Below are 22,759 nucleotides of genomic sequence, written 5' to 3'. Positions count from 1 at the left end.
TTTTTCTTTTTTTTCAACATTTAATACAGTTTCTACAGTTAATTCATTTCTATTAATGCACAATTTTGGCTGCAAGTAAAGGAGGCAGCATGAACATTTTTTCCTGCAATATAAAGACAATTACTTGTAATAGAGTATTCTAAAGCCTTATTTGACAAAAGCACAAAAAACATGAAAAATTAAACAGAAGTAGTTCACAGTTGTGATTTTTCAAGGAGTTTAATGTTTCCACTTAAAGTTAGAAGTGCTTCTACATCAACAAGAGAGGCATCCATTTGGCGGATTATTTTCCAGGAAAAGAAACTACCAAAAATGAGTCCAACAGGCAAAAAGGGAGCTTTCCATACTGGAAAAAACATCTTCTTGAGTCTTCCGCTTTTTTTCACCTGCAGGAAGTGCCTCTCATTTATAAACTACCCATCAACTATAGGTAACCGTGTCAACTGTCGTGTGCATAATGAGTATAAGCAGCTACAGCTAAAGGCAAACACATCGCTGTTCTCTTGAATGTCAGTTCCCCTTTTGTACATGTTAGAGTTTGTGCTGGTGTGATGGGACTAACTGATCGTTCACCTGCCAAAAGAGGGAAATCACCAATGAGAACAGACAAATCTTATCCTTTGAGCCATTCAAACATTCCCACGTTGCTGCATTTAGTACAAGGAAATCCTTCATGCTTGCAGTGCCTGGGCTGCCCCTGAGGGCTGCGATACCCGGCCTGCCGGAGCACCAGCCACCCCTCCTGAGGAGCTGCTCCTCCAGTGCCTTGTCCGGGGGATGCCTGTGTCAAAGGCACTGGGAAGGAAAGCAGATCAACCTTTTGAAAGGACAGAAGCATATTCTTCAACCTGAGGCCACGTTTTCACAGCTAGGTTGCTCCACACTGACTAAAGAAAATTTGTGCCCTGCTCTTCTTCCTCTATTCGCTGCAGGGCGCATATTTCAGAGGAAAACCCCAGCCTTCCATACTAGGCACGTGCCCCTTGAACCCTAAAAGTCGTCATTAGAAATGATAGGACAGTGCAATAACCACCTTGGATTTGTTCCACTATTCTGATGTGTTCCGTGCTGGTCTAGTGAGGGACGGGGCAATGAAGGATACCTATGAATATGCATATACAAAGTGGATGGAGCAATGAAGGATATCTATGAATATGCATATACAAAGTATTCACGGAAGAATGATATGTTTGCAAGCTTTTTGGACAGTGCTACAGAGATTGTAACAATCATGCCTACGTTACTGAAATCCTTAGCTGGTTAAAATAAAACCTACAGAAAAACATTATAATTTACCATTTGGTTCCCTTAATTCTAAGAAATTCCAGGGCAACCCTTTACATTTTTACAGAATACAATTGGTTTCATCACTATGTAGTTTTACAACATTTTTCCAAAGAGTCAGCTCTTAGAGCAAACCTTTGCCTGATGGGAGGCAGCAGTAGCATTTGATTGACAGAGCAGGTAGAAAAGGAAAAGAAAATGGAAAATTCACGAACAGTAAATTACAACTTTCCCTGAAGATACAGCAATAGGGAGGAGTTTGCCTCAATTAGGAAAAAAAAAAAAAAATAAAAGGGTAGGAGGAAAAAGTAGGAAGAAAAGTAGGATGCTTTCAAAGGGAGAAAGATTTTTGCAAAGCCAAATCCTCCCATTGAGTTTTCAAGGGCTAGACACAAAGAGCAGTAAGGCTACAAATGGACTTTAAGTCCATACCTGTAACTTTCCTGGTCTTGACACTTATCCCCAATTCTCTCACAGATCCACCAAGATATAACGAAACCTTCTTATACCCTCAGCCACTTCAAAGAAAGATTTTATTTCAGTCTAAACCCAAATGGAAATCATCAGTTTGAATTTCTCTTTATGTATCCAGACTTTAAAAAAAAATACTGAGAAAGATTGACAATAATGCTTTAGGTGGATTCCACATGCACGTGCCCAGAAGAATAAAAACCATTCCACCCCCCCAGTATCTCTAATAATGGCATTTAGTAAGAATATAGAGTTTGATGCAAAAGGAAAACTAAATCTATCATCAAGTATATATTTGTGGAAAAAAACCCACAGGATTTTGAAAAGAAACATGAATATCTAAAGCTTTACTGCAAGTATTTCTGTGGGTAGGACCGTGGTACTGTACAGTACTGCTCTATTAAGAAGAATGAGATAAGAAGAGTTTCTAATTTAAGGCAATATTTCTCTACAAATCCTGCAGAGATGACAGTGAACAGAACTGAGAAAAGGAAGAATTTGAAGTGCTTTTTCTTTAAACAAAGTAGAGCACTTTCAACACTGCTTCAAGTTTTAAAGAAAAAGAAAGATCGCTTCAGTAGTTTTAGTGTTCACAAGAGTGAGGGACTAAGAGCACTCCGGTACAGGCAGAGTGCAAGGGAGGTGGTGTGCAAGCTTTCATATTTATCTCTGCTAAGGCATTTCACACACTGCTCTGCAGCATTCCTAATATTCAAGCCGTGGGCCTCTTCAGCAGAGATGGCAAACCACACTAAAATGCATGGTGGTTTTGTGATACAGATCGATGCCCACGAGGGAACACGGAATGCTGTCGCTTCAGATTTGGCTTCACAACTGAACTCAAAATGCCTCTTCCGTGACAGACAGTCTTCATTTCCCAATCACCTCAATGTGATTCAATTTTATGAAGGATACTTGCAATATCAAGAAACACACAAAGAAAAACCTTTTGCAAATTTTCTTTCATAGTGAGCAAGTTTAATAGAAGGTTCAAACCTCAACAGTTAAAAGACATGTAATTTGAAGCCTAAATAATCTAAAATTGTCGCTTTATAACATATATTCCCATATCCAAAACTGCACTTCTATCCCTAGTACTCTTAAAATTATCAAGTTAATCTAATTTTATTCTCAGTGATTAAGAGAAAATTTGGGAAGTAACAAATGCAAGACCAGACTGTAGAACATGCAATATTTCAACTGCCTTGTATACGTCCAGTTTCTCCTTGCTCTCAGGAGACATCATTAGAGTGGTTGTTTATATCTTCAATATCACATGTGAATTCCAGTAGTTATATCCATCCAAAGGAGATTATATCTACCTGCTGGTCTTTAAGATAAACAGCAAAAGCATCCGTTAAGTCTCTAACCCTAAGTTGGTATATGAAGTCTCTGCTGCTGAAGCTTCTTCTCAAGCTTCCTGGTTTCCATCTCCTCCTACAGCTAAGGGGAATCTGTGAGGGGGTGATGCAGAGACCAGATACAGAAAGTTGCTCCCGTCCTCTGCTTCCAGCACTTCTCCATGTGTGGATCAAAAGGAGGTGGCCCGACTCACTACATGTCATACCAGAACATTACAACAGTGTTTACCTCAAGATCTTGTTGCATTAAAACAAATGCAATCCTATCATGCAAGATGCAAACATTTTCAAACCCACTTTAGAGATAGAAAAGTTGGTGTAGTAAGAATTTAAGCTGTAGGTGTAACTGCATTAAACAAACACAAATCAGATGTAGATGTGGCAACAGAAGAACCTATCTTGGAAAACAAGGAAACAAAAGCCTCACCATAGCTAAATGTTACAGTACTTGCCTAAAAATATAGCCACGCTGCTCTACACAATGAAGTTCAGAACACTTGCTGCAGGACACAAGTACATATATTCTAAACACAGAACAGAAAGACTGCTGCCTTCCAAATTAGTCACTAGGCATTCCCTCCCCTTAATGTAACACAAGTTCATCTATTTTGTATTTTCTGTGGGTCTGTCATGTGGCAGTGGTACCTGACTTGTGCTACACAGTATTTTCAAAGAGAATGAATCTGGCTTCAGCTTTAAAATCTGCTAGACCAAACTGGGCAAACCTGCATGCTTATAGGAAAGGTAAGAATAGCATGCCTGTGCAAAAGAGGCACAGAGGTAATATTTTAACAGAGGTAATATTTTAACAGCATGTGAGCCTCTAATTCCAATTTTCTTGGACAATGACTTGAAGAACAGGTGCAGCCCCAGCATTAAGACAAAACCCAACTATCCAAAATCTCAAAGCCAGTGCAGCTCAAGCCAGTGAAACAAACTTGCTCGTGGCAACATGGGAAGAAACTCTTTGTGATGTAGAAACAGATGTCACTGTACATTTTTCAGAATATAGCATTACCCACTGCTTTGTATGCATGGCTTCACTGGATATATTTAAATTATATTTCATAAACACACTCTATTAACTTCTCTATTCCAACTATATCAAAGTAAAGTAGGAATAGCACAGTCTTTATTAGAAGTTTCTATTTACATGAAAACTTACAGTAATCAATCACCCTAACTTAGGAAGACTAGCCAAAACAAAAAAATTGTGTTTCATTATATTAAAAAGCCTCAATTACAGAAAGTCTGACACAGCCAAGATATAATTATGATCAACATCAGACAGACACGCATAAAAAGTGAAAAGTGCAGTTAGAACGTTCAGTGTGTCAAGCACAGTGAATGTGATACCAGCTGCACAGTACTTTAATATAATTAAACTGCACTTCTTATATAATGTAAGTTAAATGACAGGCAAGAGTGAAGTTAACTATCTGCTTTCTGGTACAGGAATGCAAGCATTGCAAGGTTATTTTAAAATCTTTTTAAAAAGGGCGGCACAAGTAGCACGACAGCAGTGCCAAAAACAATTCTGGTTGTCTCTCACAGGGGAGCATCCCCTTTCACTTTAGCATTATGACCTGTGTGCACAAACTGAGCAGTATCTATTTTTGTATTATGGTGAAATCCAGTGGATTTGAAAATGAGACCTAATTCTCTTGTATAGACAGAGGCAGGTTTAGGCAAAAAACAAGAAAATGCTTTACCCTGTGATGTACTCACTGCCCTTTCCCCACACTTCTCTACGGTCTTCTATTTGTGGCAGTAAAATCTGGCTGAGTTTAATTAATGCACAGAATTCACTTCCTTTAGTTTCATTTTAATTACAAGAGAAATAAGAAAAGAATAAGTATATATTTGTGACGAGGGATATTAGCGACTTTGAACTGGTTAACTGAAGTAACCAGGAGCAGTATAGCCCTGATGTGGGAATTCTTATTACTGTAGCTTTTTGCCCAATTTCTGCAAAATATTTTGCAGTCAGATTCAAGGTTTATTCTGCCATAAATGCTCATTTGTATGAGCTGGAGACAGGTCTGGAAGCATGGCCTAGAAGAGCAGAGCGTACCTAACAGCCTTGGATTCCCCTCCACCCTCAAGTGGATTACCTGTCTGTTTGGAGGAATGGTGGGGTTACGTGTCGTGGCCATAAGCTGTGGCAGCAGTTTTTGAGGACCAAGCCAGCCAGCTTTATTGTAGCCTGGATAATCAGACCTGTGAAGCCACAGCACTTGGAACAGGCTTACTGCCGAAGGGATGCATCCCACTTCTTGGGTCATGAAGCAAGCACTGAGGTCTGTGCAGCTGCAGCTATGCTGGTAATGGTATCGAGCTATAGCTCATTTAAACCTGACTTTTATGAACCTATATACACCTCCAGACTCAAAAAAAGTCACCCGAATTAATAGAAAAGTGTGATGGCTTCCAACTATAGGAAAGAAAGTCAAGCCAATAGTTTTATCGTTGCTGATATTCTAAGATGTAAACAGAAGTCCAAATATTGCCACAAATGAAGTCGCAACCTGAGTGGCCCAGGGTCATTCACACATGCTGCAGTCTACCTTGATTTAAATCTTACAGGTTATTTATTTTTTTCTTACCTACATCCAGTTTTAAAATGGCTGAATATTAAAAAAGGCTAAATATATGTAAACCAGAGATGGGATTAACATTTTCCCCTACAAAAAGGTATTATAAACTATAGATCTGTAATGTTTTACATAGGAACTACATAACTGCTACGACAAAAGATAAAGGTATTCTCCCTTGTGACTTATGAGCTACGTTAATGGGATTCTCTGTAGAGAATCTAGTCCTGTACTACAATCATAAGGAACAGTTATAAAAAGTTCTTGAGAGTTTGCAAAAACTTATCAAGTTATAATCATTCTCTAGGCTAGATCTTGTCCTGTATAAGAGGCAGTATAGAGGTCTGCAACTAGAAGAGTAGTAGTACAGGGATAGCTCTATGAATCAAGTCCACTTTTTTCACTTACAGATAGGATACTATTTTCCATCATCTGTCAGTCACAATAGAAACTGGAAGGGAAGGGACAAAGTCAAACTCCTTTCACTCAATTCCTGTATCTGTCCACGGGTGACAACTCTATTGAATAAACAGCAGATCCCATTTTAAGCCCCTGTAGTCTAAACCATAACCAAAAATTAAAACATGCACATTGTGAAAATGTGCGTACATGCCCCTTCCCCGGTTATTCTTAAACAGAAAAAATACCTTAGTCTATAAACTGAAAGAAATCTAGATTCTATGTCTAAAATATTCCACACATTCCCATTAAAGAGCACAGTGAGGAGACAGATCCAACCTATTTGCTCACAAAGGGCCAAAATTTAAACAAACATATAAACTATTTTCTACCTGAAAAAAATTAGAAGTCCTCTAAACTTATAACTTTACTTATGTAAGCAGGTCGAAGACAGTCTCAAGTTGCAAGTTATGCCTTTAATTTCCTTCTTACGGAAAATGAACACATATACAGTCATGACATGAACTTGCACGGTCTTTAATCATACTGGGGGCCAATTACAGATATGTAAAGAGCAATTCAGCTAATTAAATACAGGTGTCAAGGGCCATTTTTGATGCCCAAGAGAAAACTATCAGCTGGACTCCTGCTGCCACAGGAGAAAAACACAGATCTCCCACAGGTCCTATGATATCTTCTATCTCTGTAAGGCTGTCTTAGATCACCTAGAGCACATAAAATGGCACTCAAGGTCAGTATTTGGCAGTTAAATTGCTCAAATAGTCCCAGTGACCTCCATATATCATCTCAAGCGAGTAACTGTTTCTCAGCGTAAGAAGCTGACAGCGTAACCAAAAATGTACAACATTGGAACCCAAAATGATTCACCTTTAGCAGTGACACAGAAGATTTTGGACCCTTACAAATCAATAATAGCAGCAGCCTCAGGAGAGCTGCGGGTATCACCATGCAAGTGATAAAAATAAAATATGATTATCTCTCTCCAACATCAGGTTACAGGCTTGGGCATATAAGTAAAATATTACCAGAAACATATTTCTGAAAAGTTATCCACAGTGGTGTTTCCTCAGTCTATTCCATATGGTCTCTGCCATCAAAAAGCACACAGGAGTAATATTTTATTTGCCAGGAATACCTGTGCCGATTCATGTAACCAATTAAACAATAGCAAAGGGTCCATCTTAAGTGCATGGTTCTCTTTCTCTATTCTCTGATATAACAACAAAAAATAAAGTACATTTTAGGTATAAGAGAAGAGCAAAACCAATTCTACATAAACCTATTTCCCCAATTTGCAAACTTGCTAAAGAGAGCCAAAGAACAACATGGTGAGAAACTTAGTCCTCACTAAGATTTATGCAAGGAACAAAGCAAAGCACTTACTGTGTCTTGAGATTTATCTTTGACATCATAGACTGTTAGTTTTATTTTAGTCTCCTCATAGATGGGGTATTCCGGTGGGAATGTCACACCAGTCAAAAACAGTGGATCTCTTGTACCCTGTGTAACATGAGTAAACATTCAGTAAGGTAACAGCTGTGCAACGTGTAGTATGCCATTATGGATGTACAGAAATTGTAGGCTCTTTAAAAGAGGTTAGCTTTCTACAGCAGAGAGATGTGAACATCTAAGTATTATCCAGTCAATAAGAAAACCAGACTTTGTCAGGAAAGTTTAAAAAAAACTTTCTGGAAAGTTTTTTAACTGGAAAAGATATTAAGTGGTTCTGAAACAGAGGCTAGCAACATGCCTTTGAACGGCTCAGCCAGCAGGTATCAGTATCTGGAATACAACCTGTAATAAACAATCCCTTTCTTTCTCCCATGATACTTTCTGGAAGTACCGCAATTTCATATTAATTTAAATGATCTAAAGATATAACTTACACACACACACACACACACGATCTTCATTAAGTCACAATAAAATGTCTATAGAAATGCTATGGAAACTCCCCGTATTACATTAAGGATACTGATTTGTGGGGAGGGGATTACAATACCCCTCTTCAGGCAGTAGTGGAGTAAGACAACATTCCTGTGCTTTGTAACATTATAATTATCTCTAAAAGATGTACACAGGAGTAACTATATCATAGCTTCCGATATGCAAACAATTAAATGACTCACATAAAATGTTGCTTATAATTTCTTAATGTTTAATTATACTTAATTTCTGAAGATTACCAGGCTAGAATCCTTAAATTTGCTACTAAGTAAAATAAAAGACTGTATGATAAATGTAATTTCTCTTGAAGAAAGTAACTTTTCTGTGCCCCTGCCTTCCCCTCCCCCAAAGCTTGACTATGAAGCTGAGAGTCTTAACACAACAAATTCAGGGATTTATTCAGATCTAGGACATTGTGTTAGGATATGCATCAACTTCTATTTAAAAAAAAAAAAAAAAAAACTATTCCATGTTCTACACGACATCATTCCAGACAGTCTGCAATGAAACAACCTGATCAGATAAAAGACATTTGAATTAAGCAGTTTCAGGATGGTTGATGGCTGAAACCATAACAATTTAATTAGTAGTTGGTTGAAACTATCACACAAAGAGCTCATGAAATATTCTCATTGTATTTAACAGTTAAAGCAAGCCCTTGGCAAAATCGTGTGTGTGTTTACAATCAGACTTCCCTGTTCTTAGTGAGTCTCTCCAGTAAGTTAAGCAAGTTACACCTCCATCGCCTGCTCACACTTAATTTTCTCTGTGAACCATTTTTGCTGTTTCTGACACTGATGCTTACAGGGCAAAGCAAAGACTAGCAAAGCAGCCTCCGACACCCTTTGCTGTAATATGTGATGCAAGTTACTAATTATTTTATATAAAGTCACAGACATTACGTACACACACTCTTTTCCCTAGTTATAGAAGTAGGCTAATATTTTTCAAATTGCAAAAGCATCACCTTTCCAAAAGAGAACAAGAAACAGATAGTATAACAGACCATGTAAGACACCTATGTTCTTCTGTAATTCAAAAATACTTTACAAACTCACTGCACTCTTTAATTTAGTTTTACTTTGCATTGCCTTGTCCTTTCATGAGAGCAACTATTCCCTGTTTCATTCTGGACCTATGTCTGGAGAACCGGAGTATTCTCTATGCCTCTACTTGGAACAACAGAGCTTTCATGAAAAGCCAAGTTCATTTCTAACTGTTTATCCTGGTTAAATGCCAAGAACTACAGAACACTCTTAGGTATGCTTTACTAACTGCCAGAGTGTGCTTGTCCTACCTAAGATTATGCACTAACTTGTTTTACTTCTCATTCACTTTCTAAGGAAGAAATGAGCAATTCATTAATCAACATGTTAATTGAATAAGAAAGACTCTCACCTCCACGATTTCAGTGCTTGAATACCTCGTCAAAATGTGCTCTGCTGGATGTACCACTGAGACTTGTATAAACGTATTCAGCTTCCGATCACGGGTAGCAGCCGCTAGATCCTTGCATGCTGGAGACAGTACAAAATAAAAATAAAATACTCAAAAGAAAACTCTGGGAAAACGCTGTCACAGGCAGAGGACAAAGCAGACTACACTCCGGCTCCAGATTAAATCTCTAGAGACAAGCCGATTTAACAGAGGAAGTCCCTTGGAAGTAACTTACAGAAATAGGAAGTCACATGCTGCAGCACTGAACTGAGATTTCGTTTCCACTAAAAATACTTGCAGCTTCTGCAAAGCTCCCTGCCAGAGGCTCATCAGCTCCAGTATATGAACGTGTGTGCGCGTACGCACACACTTACACACGCTGCAACAGCAGGTAATTTTACATAAGCACTCATTTAATTTGCCACGAAATCTCTCTTCGCAGCCTAACTTGATCATCTCTTGTCTGACTATTTTCACAGTACGTGACCATTTTAAACACATTCTAAACTAGTTAAATGCTATCAGTGATTAGGTTAGTTTATACAGTCTGATACTACATTATGAACTTGTTTGTAGAATTAATCATCAAGTAAAAACCTACACACATAAAAGCAGACAGCAAAATAACCAGTTCTTTTGTCAGTGACTGGCATATAAATGAGAAGAATAATTGTATTCTGGCTATATGACATCATTATTAAAACTCATTCTACCTAATAAATACAGAGAAATTCAGTTCTTGTTTAAGAATTCATTTTTATCCTGGGTTCACAGTCGTGCAGGTGACTGAGTTCACTCTTTGGACCAACACATTTCATGCCTTCTAACCAAAAGGATGAAAGCACCAAAGAAAAAACAAAAAGGAGGAGGAAAGAAACAAATGCACCATTAGCTGCTCTGCAGAAGGGACACGGACTAAGGGGGCATGCATTGGCTCAAAAGCAAAACCCATCCACCTGACATGCTTCAATAAGGAATATGCAACAGTGAATACTGTGACAGGATCCACCCAGTGCTTTCTGCAGTGCATGAAACTACACTGGGATCTTAGAAGCCTGAGGGAAGAAAAGAAAAGCCTGCTGTTCCAGAGAGGCTAATTGTCAAGAAAGAGCTGAGGACATTTTCTAGGAGTCACTGCCAACCGGGGGCTTCCTCAAGTGCAACTGACCTTTAACATCTTAAAAGGTGAGTCAGATTATCCTCACAGTAAGCAAACCTGGTCTGATGAGAAGCCAAGGCAAGGAAAGCTCTGATACATACAAAAGGCCAACTCAGCTTGGTTTATACTTTTTTTTTTTTTCCTTTGGGCTTGGACCTACTGCTTGAGGAAATAAAAGGAAAACTGGCTGAAGCTTTTTTACCACTCTTCCATAACAGTTACAAGGGAACAAGGAAACAATTAAATTTAACCTTCACAGAATATTTTGAAGTTTTTGCTTTAGCCTGAATTGCCAATGAAGTCTTTTGGTAGAGAGTCTCAAACTGACCCTATCATAATTTGGTGGTAAAAGTGGGATAAGAGTAAAAGTTTGTGTGTGATGAAGTCTTTATGAAACAGCTGATAGAACAGCACCAGACTCAAATAGCAAGTTGCTGGCAATTCCTTGCTACTAAGGCTAACCACATTATTGAAACGACTCTAAATATTATCACTACTTGATATGACCTGAAGAATTATGTGAGCAGATTTACTGAAAAGCAGTTACCAAAGCATAAAAAGCTGGGCAGACACCTACCTATTTGAACTGTATCCTGTCTAAAGCTGACCACAGGTGCAGTATCAGATCATTGAAATTTCCAGATCCAACCATTCCCCCCCACAAACCCTGATCTTATGCCACCACCCAATCCTTAAGTGTTCCACTCTATAATCACGTTTTTAGAATATAGCACAGTAGAGCACAGTTTCAGAGGAATGGAATGTTCACTACCAGAAGCTGGAACACTGACAGATATAGTCAAATTTTTCACACCCACCACAAAGGAAGGCTAGCCAGCTCACAATTCAATGGACCTCCAGAGATGACAGGAATACACCAGAAAGAAAAAACAGAAAGAGACAGGAACTTAGGAAAAACAAAAATAAATCCCAAAAAACCCTCACCAGTGACTTTGGCAGGAACCTTGCAGCTGAACTCTTGTAACTGCTAGTGAATGATTAATGGAGGCAAATCCCCCATAAATAAAGGTTTGATGTACTTGTGGGATGTCTCAAATACATTAACTAGATGTGACTAGTTCTTTTAGCAGCCAAGAGCACAGGCTTTTATCCTATTGATAAACCTTTAACAATAAGAAGAAGGTTTGCACTAAGTGGTCACCACCTTGGTGATATCTGAGCATAGGAGACAATTAATTTCTGTGATAGTAGGGCAATCCAGTTGTTAGATCATTTTCCTGTAAAAAGGCAGCTTAGCAACATGATCTTGAATTTCATTGGGTAGAGCTGACATGAAGATAATTCATCTGCGTATCTCCAGTGGGGAGGATCAGCACAAAGTATCAGAACTCTCTGGGAGATCCCCGTGCAGAAGGGTAAATGAAATCAAATGAAACCTGCATCAACTTTAATGATGGAGTTATTTGTCTCTGTTGTGACACTGGGCTACTGCTGTTCACAACTACCCTTTCAGACAGAGAGGATATTCAATAAAGTGGTCGCTGGCAGAGAACTGAAGATTTGGTGTGACACAGAATTTGTCAGTTTGAGCCACAGTGCCTCACTTCCCTTAAAAACAGCCCAACTGAACTGTTTAACAAGACATAAGGACTACTTTTAAGCTGATGCCAAAGAATAGAAGTTTGTTATATCCTGTTCACAGCCTGGCAAGTTCCACAGCCCCACACTGCATTACTGACCTTTGAGCTATTTTACTAGCAGTATCTCTGAAAATCTTAGGTCTACTCAAAGAAACAGTCAACACTCTTTAGACAAAGTGAAACATTATGTGGCTGTGAAAGTGAAATACCAGCTATACGTTACATACCTAAACACATCTGTTGGGCATTATTGACATACTACTCAAAAAGAAACCGATGAAAATACAAACATGAAAGGCATGTTAAGGCTGTTTCTCAACTGCAAACGTAGCACAGTGAAAGCAGGTAACAACATCAATACACTTTCCATCATAACCTACACCCAAGCAGACCATATACATGGGTCACATTACTTTTCAATACTTCACTATGCTTGAATTAATTCTGGAAAAACTCATCAACAAAACTCAGTGAACTGAAGTGACAGCTTGTACTTAAATGCCAGAAGTATATGAATCTACTCATTGTGACTGTTGACTCAGCGTGTAAAAGCCTGAGTCATCCATTCCCCTGGTGATCCCATCTCTGCTAAGCCTATCAGTGCACAATGAATGTTTAAGGACGAACTGCATTAGGAATAATTTATGCTTTTATATCAACAAAGAAAAAAGTTAAGATGGCAGGAAGAAACAACTCCTCTAGATATTAAGCAAAGAAAAAGAAGGAAAGAAAGACAGCAAAGTAATCACTATGTGTAGAGCAAGATGAAAGGCTGCAAGGAAAAAGAATTGCTCTAGAATATATTTACAAATACTTACATATTTTGCAAAATTCTGTGGTCTACATATCAAACTGTCTTACCATTTAAAATGCCTTAAAAGAGGTAACATTGATTAAATGTTATCCTTCAACACTTATTTTCTAAAGAATAAAAGCAGAGAACTGTTATTTCATTTCCATTACTGTTGTTGTTCTACTATTAAAACTATAATATTATTCTTACATGAATCACAGTAAACAAGTGCTCCTTCTCTATCAGTCATGCCTGTACGTTGGCCTGTACGTTCCAGTACCACTACGATGCACACAAACCACGTGTGCTGTAAACGCAAACCGCACAAGTAGCTGTTTGACTCTCAAGTCCTGCCACATTCAATATTTCACTGTTCTCTATGCTGCACTAACATGCTGGCTGTGCTCTTCATCCTCTGTGTGCGTACACATAAAGACAACAGAAGAGAAAGGCTGGTTACTGTTTCCTCAAAACCGGGCTATGCTGTAAACACGGCAGAATCTTGCTTCACGGTTTCAGTGACCGATTCATGGGATCAGGGAGAATTTTCTGAAAACACTACCTGTATGGAGGAACAGAGCACAGAGAGAAAGACTAAAAAATCCCAATGCCTATATAACAATAAAAAGGGGGAAAACAAACAAACAAAAAAACCAAAACAGAAATAGTCTGGAAATTTATCATCTACCATCCCTGAAACTGTAACAGTTCTGACCAGGTGTTCAGCACTGCTCCAAGCACTAAGCCCACTGGAGCCAAAGGAAATTAATCTGGCAGAGAAACAGGGAGATGCAGCATCTCCCAGAACTGAAAAAGATCCAGTAGCTGGAACAAATGACATGGACAGAGGGACTGAAAGACATCCTCAGCTCAGAGTTCACAGAGTTGTTTGGGAAGGAAGCCAAGGATTAGCCCAAAAAGTGGGAAATGGCATTGCAATTGCAATGTTTGTCAGTGGGGGAAGTTACAGCACATTGGTGAATGTCTTCCCAGACTACGGATTCACACAGTGCATGTATTAGCCTACATGGCAATTTGCAAGGTAGCTTTTTCTCTAACCAGCTACAGAAACACCACTATTTCCCACAGCTTCATTCCTTCCCATTTCCAAACCAAAACAGATTCCAAGGGGCTGGCAGGGGACGGGAATTAACCACCATAGCCCTGTTGTCTCCAGGGCACACACTATTTTGTATGCTCTCAGAACAGAAAATTAATAGTATCTGAAGACAAGGGGCATGGGAGAAGCCTGTGTTTCACACACATATATATGTGAACATAATGTTCAAAATTTTTTTCATTTTGTTGGCAGCAGCATTATTATCCCAAAGCAACTTGGTTTATAAATAATAACGTACAGTCTGTCTTGATAGACTAATTAACTGAGGTGCAGCTATTCCTTAGTGGGCAAAAGGACACATTAAATAAGAGAACACTACATTCAGACTTGTGCTACATGCAGAACACTAAACAGTACACGGTTTTCTTCCCTCCACCCTGGGGCTGTTGAGGAGGGTAGGGAGGCATAAGAGAAGAAAGTGCCTATCACCACTGCTTCTGCCTCCGCTGAACACACAGCGCTAACCAAGCTTGCCAAAAATAATACCTTCAGTCAGGCACACATAAAGGCTTACAAATAATCCAACTTCAGAACATACAGGGAAGCTTTGGCCATGCTTTTGAATTAGGAGCGTAAACGCAACTGCGAGAGGGATGAGGACGGGACAGTGACGTGCTCTCTGCGTGGCAAAACATGCCTGAAAACAAACGAGACAAATGTTTGAGGACTGGTATTAGCACAGAATGGTGTTAATGAGCACCCCTCCAGCTAGTGCTCCATAATAAATATTACTAATTGGTTTATCATAAATACTACTAATTGGTTGTCCCATTCATGTGTCAGCAGGAATGCTTCAGTTTGCTGATGGGTAAAGAACACCTCTACCCAGGGACCAAAAGAACAGAGAAGTTACTCCCACAACAATTTGCAATGTGGACTCCCAGTAAAATTCACTGTACAACACTAAATATCAACGAATGCAACCACAGAAATTATAATACTCTTGTTATCGCAAAATGAGAGCACAGTTACATAGTCATGAAACAGGTAGGGACACTCATTAACAGTAGCGACTTAAACAGATGCTCAGACTCGGGTACAGTCTGCAATGAAAAGAATCTCTACAGAACAGACTACTGCATTTGGACAACGTATACAAATAAGTAAAGATCCACTGATTTTTACCTAAGAAAAGGTCCAAGATCACCGTTCCTGTCTCTGGGGATGAGAGGCTTGTATGAAAATAAAATACATATCTGTTCTCTGGAATGTACAGCTGGTTGCTAAAGTAACCTAGTTACATCTCAAGGAAATGCACATACACAATACAATTAGTATCCTTTGGGGGATGCCTGTAATTAACAGCAGGAAGAAAATTTCTACCAACAGTCCAAGGAGAAAGAGATGACAGGGAAGTCTAACCAGATGAAGCATAAAGAAAGATATCTCTATGACATCTGTACAAATACAGGGTTGGGGGGGGGACGGGGACGACACGACCAAAAACCAAACACCACCAATATTAGCAGTATTCACTGTAAATAATATATCAATATGCTGTCCAGAAAAACATCAATCATTACCCACTTAATTTGCAGCTAAAAGAACATGATTATTTAGGAGTCACTGAAATAAGATACACGAGTGCTGCTGGGGGAAAATGCTGTATGCTGATGTAGGGTAGGGATAAGTGATCATGCCCAGGAGTTGAGATGCCAGCTGCACTCATCATCCTATTTGCATATGAAGTGATAAATCTGGTTAGAATTACCGCTGTGAAAATCAGAAGTCATCTATTTCAGACTAAGTTCTGCCCACCCTGGGTTTTGCAGTACTAAAGAAATTTTAGGTTTTGTGTCTTTTGTGTTTTACTGAAAGCCTCATGCTGGACTAGAGCATTAAGTACAGCACTTTCAAACTGCATCCTTCTGCTTTCTCCAGGAAGGTAAAATAAATGCAAAGGCTTAGACTGTAACTTTGCATTGCCATTACCAGCAGCAATAATAGCCATTTCCTGAGCGTGGGTTTCAATTCTTCTGACGTGTTAGAACAGGCCAACTTCATATTGCAGCTTTGCTATTCAGCCTGGACAACCCCAGTTATTTATAGAGTTTAAGTACGATAGATGCAAGAGACTCAGGAAAGCGGCTGATTGCATCAACGTAAAGCTCACAGGCACCGTATTTCCACTGCAGAAGTGAATGCATGGTTACATGTGTTAACCATCCATTCAGTGCAATTTACATTCTGGTAGCGCATTAATCCATTGCTAACATTGGATGATCTGTTCCAGCACATTCACTGCTAACGATCATGCTCCTCCAGTTTTATTTACAATTGCATCTAACTGACTCCCGCCACCTCTGTGCTCTAGGCTGAAGCTACAAAATGGCAACGAGGTCATGGAAGTGAATTTCTAGCTTTGCTCAGAATCGCTGGTTCCTTAAGTTATGAAACAAACTGCTTTTGATCAATATTTTTAAACTCCTTTAATTTTTGAAACTATATCTGAGAATGTAAGTGTCTCTGTGTAGCTTTTTCATGTAGTGCTATATTTAGTTATAAAAATGTAGTTCTTCCAAAAGAGACTGCATTTCCTTACTGAGCACACTGTGCCTCTAACAGCACAGAGAACTCTGTTTTTCTGAGATGCTGCAGTAGTCTAGTTACAGCAAAGCAGAGCTCTTGCTGTTGCTTTAGATTCTTAATTATCCTCTTTACCTTCTGTCCAAAACTATTCTGCTCATGGCACCACCTATTAATGGTATTTATCCTCTGACCTGAAGGTGACTTCAGTTCTCTGGTGAGAGAAACGAGGAAAGTAGTTAAAAAAACAAAACAAAACACCACACCATGAAGTCTTACAAAAACTAGCTATACGTTACTACACTCCAAAATATATTCATATCAAAATGGATTTTGATACTGCTATTCCAAGGTTGTAATTTATTTTGGTATTGTTGGTATTTTAGAATACCACAAAAGGGTTTAAATCTCCTGGAAACAGAGCTAAATACCATTTCCTCCTTCACCTTTTCCCAATGTTGTCATATCAAGTATCTAATAAAGAAGTAAACTTGCTGTAATTTCTTTCAGAGATTTCCCACTATGCCAAAAATAGAGTGGTTACAGGTTTAAGTACCAACTGAAGAATTAGAAGATAGCAAATGGTATACAGACTTCCCTTGTTCTTTTAAATATGAGTTTCTTTGTACTATAAGCTCATAGCAAACACCTAGAACCTGTAACAATTTCTTTCAGCTTTTATAAATAAAATATATACTGCTGGTTCCTAACTTTGTCCATCTCTTCAGAAATAAGTGTACAAAAATACATCAGCAATACCACAAGAAAATGAAAAGAAACAAAAGTGCCAAGTCTCTCGCTCAGTTCTCAGTCTGCCACATCTGTTTTTATTATAACAGCATACATTGCTTCCTTTGACATAAGCATTTATACACAGCTATACCAGTTTTCAAGTGAAGCATGACGTGGTTTTGATCCTCAGTGTCCAGTACTACTTTACAACATTGAAGAGACAGTCTTTTTCTCTAATATGTAAAGAAAATTCAGCTGTTGCTTAGCCTTACTCCAAATCCATGTCATCATATACATCTTTACAACATACTTTCAGGCTTGGTGAGGAAAGACGCTTCCCTTGCAAAATAAAGGAAGGCAGTCAAGCAACACAGAGTCCAGCAACTACAGCAGACAAGAAGCTTAAGAAAGAACTCTAAACAACCTGAAGTCTTTTAGGGTGCTTCTTCACTGCAGTACAGCTGTTTTGAGCAGCTACAAGTGAGCTGCTCTGGAGTCTGGGTATAAGTCCAGCTAAGGGAGCCCAGACCTCAGCAGGGAGTGATCCACCCTGCTTCTTCAGCATGTCGTGCAGCCTGGACAAGACTTCAGTGTCCCACAACTATGTTGCCGTTACCACCCAAGCTGGCTGACGTTAACATTGACCGGACTACATCTAAACAATAGTGCAGTTTTAGAGACTGTGATAAGGATGTGCCTTTCACATAAACTTCTCTGGAGCCAGCTCTCTAATTAATTATAAGCTAATCGACTATGTGGCCATAGCCCTGTTGCCCGTGAGACACTGCTAGTGAACAAAATTATTCATTTCTTCTTTAAGTGAAAATGTTACATAGTAAAGGCAATCATGATGAAGGTGCCAGGACGAGATGCAGTAGGGAGCTACATTAACAATAGTAACTCACAAAAGAAAAGACTGACAATAGTTAGACTTGCAAGCAAAGCTATTGCTCGACTGTAACTGAACAGCCTTTAAGATTAATTTGTCCAAAAAGAGTTGGGTCCTTTCCTTTACATACGCCAAGCATGGAGCCTCCAGTGAAGGGTGAGGAAGCGATGTAGTTTTGATCAACTTCACAAAGATCCCTAAAAAAAAAAAAAAAAACACCCAAGGGAGCATGGCAGAAGGAGAGTACTACAGTGCTCAAACCTATGTGTAGTGCTCAAAAGAGGTGGAACATGGCCTTTAAAAAAAGTAGGCAGGGTATTATTGAGCTGTATGATTGTACTGGGTTTTTATTATTTGTTTTTCCTCCCCTCTGTCGGGATGCTAAATGCTAGCCTGATTCACAATCGGTTCTCATTGCATAGGTGCCTGTCAAGTGTTGAAAATGACTAGTGAGTCTCTCTCTAAAAAGAGGGTCCTCTACAGAAAATAGAGTGCAAAGCACTAGCCCCTCCAATATGCCAGACATCATCTTTTAGCAAAACGAAAAACCACGTTCTTTGACATAGCTAAAAGGAAACCAGACTAAAATGTACTTCAAAGTCAAGGCAAAGAAAAGCAAGGCACACTTTTAATCAAAGGAGAAAATAGATTTCTGCAATCCAGAACAATCACTTTTAGCCCTGTAATGATTAAATTTCCTAGTCAGGAAATGCGTGATAAATGCTAAGTAATCTGTATGCAAGCTGTAGTTAAAAGGAGAAGACGTTCTAACGTAAGTAAGACTTGTCTGAAAAGGTGGCAATTCTGGATTAATACCTAAATTAGAGATCCAAGTAAGAGACAATGCTTTACTCCTCAGGGGATTTCGAAACAGCATTCTGACAAATAAATTAAGATTACTTTAATAGCATGGGACCTGCATGAGATAGCAAAGTATAACCCCTTTATAAGGAATTAAAATATTTATATATATTTGTATCTTTTCACATAAATGACAAAGTCCAGAAATAATAAAAGCTCACAGATCAAGGGTTGTGTCAGAGGACAAGTTTCAAGGAATCCAGCTCCCATGAGTATTTTGGATTCGTTTACTCACATATCCTGAAGAAATAACCTTTGCCCTAAACTTCTCCAAAATGCATGTCTCAACCACGAGAACTCTGCTGGTACAGGCAAACAGCCTTTAAAAAAAGTACAGGGTGACAAATACTATACTGGCTAGCTGTTGTGACACACTTAGATGTCATTTTAAAGTAACATTTTCAAAGCAGCATATACATTTGTAGTTCCAGTTTCTTCAAAATCAACACTGAGCTCATCTCCTCAAAGATACTGGCCCATAGTTCTTACTCTAAATTGTTAACTCACAGATTTACAAGAGGTATGTAGCTTGTATTTTGAGACAGATCTAAAAGAGGGAGACATTAATGATTTCTACAGAGCAGTAGGGCCCAGCATACTGCATGCTAAACCAGAAAGTTGGATCCTTACACTATAAACAGACTGTCATTTCCAGCAGGAGTTTCTTCAAAGATGAAAACCTGCTATTTACACGTTACAATACTATGTTTGAAACTGCCTTGGTTTTGATGTGTTGACACATGTAAAGAGATAGCTGACTTCTTCCCAGAGAAATAATTTCAAATTATTTCAACTCCTTTGTCCAAAGAAATATTAGTTAAGGATTTAAAAAAAAAAAAATCCTTTGTTTGTAGAGACACCCCTTGGCAGATTTCAGATTTAAATCCAGAATGACCTAGGTATTGCTGCTCTTCATCTCAATGGGAGCATGTTCAGATCTCAAAGTTGAACACAGTGCTAGTCCATTTTAGTTTTTAAAGTGGTTCATTTACAATCCTACAGCCAACAATCCTCAGCTTCTTAAGTGTGAAGAATTCTGGTCTTCAAAGAACGCTAAGACCAAATTCTTCTTAACTCATCATAATGAAATTCTGTGCTCATTCAATCCCTCAGAAATCAATTCTAAATGCAACAGGATTTCAGATTAAAGTGTCAGCTTTAACTTGTTTTGAACATTTGAACTATGTTTCACAAGATAGGCATTTTTTACTTTAGTTCAATTTATTTCATTTCAGTTTCATATTCCACACAACAGGAAAAGAACACACTAAAAATATGGTTAATTACAATATTTAGTAACTGTACTAGAAACTTTATTATCCACAGGAGGTGGGGGTAAAACAATGCAGAAAAGCGTTCTTAAGCATTTTGTTTGTTTTCAGCAAAGCCCTTCCAAGCACCTCAGGTCGGTCAGCTTGTCATGCTGCATCCACTGTCATGTGGGATTTTGTGGTGCTGCATTAAGAAGAATTCAATTTTTTTCAGGGCCTGCAGGGGAACCTCATCTTCAAGTCAAATCTCACCACAGGACATGCATTTCAAAACTTCCAAAAATAAGTACATCTATAACTAATGTATTCAAAAGGGGAGGATGACTTCAGTCTTCTATTAATTAGATGTTTTGCTTTTTATGGTACTTCTGTTTCCACATATGAGGATAAAAAAAAAGTCCATTGGGAAATGTTTTATAACATGAAGGTATTACTGCAATTATTTCTATAGGCATATTTAGAGATGTATTTAACAACTGCCATTTGAAAGACAAATGTTCAGTTAACGCAGTGCAGTACCATTAGAGTCAAAAAGTCAAGAACAATCATGCTTTGAATTACTTAAAAATGTTTCAGTTAATATATTATGTATTACATATAACAAATATATATATTACATATATATATATATAACAAAACAGAATTGCTTCATGTCTGTTTAGTCATTACTATTCTGCACAACAAGAAGCATGAACTACATGACTACTGTAATCTGTAATTAATTTGCTTGCTTTTTGTCTCCCAAATGTGCTATACTCTTTTGGAATTACAAGGTAACTTTATCTTCAAGGAGAAAGACACACACAAGGAAAGAGATTTGAGGAATTCTCTAGACAATTCTTCATGAAGTGTTCTACAGACTGGGCTAAAGGTTAGAAAAGACCAACTGCAAAAATTGACAGTAAAAAGTCGAGCATAAACTCGCAAAAAGACAGACATGTCCATGAGTGGGTTTTAAACAGAATACTCTAAGGCTCTGCACACCTGCTACCTAGCTTTGGAGGTATTTAAAGTCTCCAGGTATTTAAGCTTTCAAATGTAAGAGGTCCCTACATGCCTGCAGGTTGGCTCCTGGGCACGTCCCCATTGCCTCAGCCTTGACAATGCTGACCAGCTATCTCTGGCCCTGTCAGGATTTGCAAACCACACACCTATCTTGACAGTCTCCGGCTGGCAGGCAGTGGCAGGGCACAGCTGCTAGTCCACGCTCTGCAAAAACATCACTGCTGATTTCCTTCACAACAGACCCAGCGGGACGGCTGAAGGAGAAATGGTGCCAGTGCCCCTTTTAATTCAGTAGAGCACTGGACCAGAAAGAAGTCAGATACAGGGCAGATCCACAGGTTTATCATTCTGCCCACCTCTAACGTAGCAGCTACAAACCACAAGAAGTTGCCAATTATTACACAAGAGCATGCATACAAGTAGACACTCAAGTCTTCCTCTTGAAGCTGTCCCACCTTGATTTAAAAAAAGGAAGACTTGCTGGCAGCAGGTGTAGAGGGGACAAAAGGTAATTTGAAAGGTAATTTCTGTATTTTACATATATTATTTTACATTCAGTTGTCACTGAATTCAGGTCACTGTCCATGGTCACTCCAGAAATCGGGTCCACCCCACTGGAAAAAGGGCACTAATCCCTAGACAGTCATCCTCAGCTTATTTTGTCTTTGACCCAAATTCTTTTATTTGTGGAGAAAGGGGGAAGAGTTTCAGCTCAGGGTAAAAGTGTCTATTTCAATTTTATTCCTGGCCAACACCACCGCTGCAAATACATATTTAGTAAACATTCTACTTTAAGCTTGCATTTTGCAAGCGTTCCACTAGTAAGTCTTCCCTGTGAGAATATACAGAAAAAAAATAAACAAAACTTTGCATGCAAATGTACACAAAAAACAACCATAAAAATGAGCACCAATAAGATATTATCCCAGGCCAAGAGCATTCACAAAACTTTAATTCCACATTTGCTCAACTCTCTCCAGTCCTAACTCGTTCTTTGCCCAAAAAGCAGGGCAATTCAGGCTGCTGTAATATCCTATGTGAGGCACACTAAACACACCATAAAGGATTTAACAACAACGCAAGAGTGGAAGTTCCCTAAAAGCGTTTGAGTCCACACAGATGGCAACAATTTTAAACAATCTAATTTCAACATAATTATGAGGGATTATTTAGAGATCCTAAAGAATGTCTAGATCAAGGCAACAGATACCTTACTATCAACATACAGTACAGAACATGACAAGAGTCCGCTGCAAACCAACCACTAACAGCAAGCTCTAAGAAGCCT

General features: G+C 38.7%; 1 protein-coding gene across 4 annotated transcripts in view; it reads right to left on the bottom strand.

Moving 5' to 3' along the window:
* INPP4B (inositol polyphosphate-4-phosphatase type II B) overlaps window positions 1–22,759 on the bottom strand; it is a 328,856-nt gene that overhangs the window by 164,793 nt on the left and 141,304 nt on the right. For all 4 annotated transcript variants that reach the window (XM_076337143.1, XM_076337145.1, XM_076337141.1 and 1 more), the window contains exons 7-8: window positions 9,476–9,594; window positions 7,514–7,630 (exon numbers count right to left, since the gene is read on the bottom strand). In XM_076337143.1, coding sequence (XP_076193258.1) covers window positions 7,514–7,630; window positions 9,476–9,594 — 236 coding nt within the window. The remainder of the gene's footprint in view (window positions 1–7,513; window positions 7,631–9,475; window positions 9,595–22,759) is intronic.

This window comes from Aptenodytes patagonicus, chromosome 4 (genome assembly GCF_965638725.1).
Source record: "Aptenodytes patagonicus chromosome 4, bAptPat1.pri.cur, whole genome shotgun sequence".
NCBI classification, from domain to species: Eukaryota; Metazoa; Chordata; class Aves; order Sphenisciformes; family Spheniscidae; genus Aptenodytes; species Aptenodytes patagonicus.
Note: the sequence above shows the minus strand (reverse complement) of the source record. Positions and strands in the feature narration are given on the sequence as shown.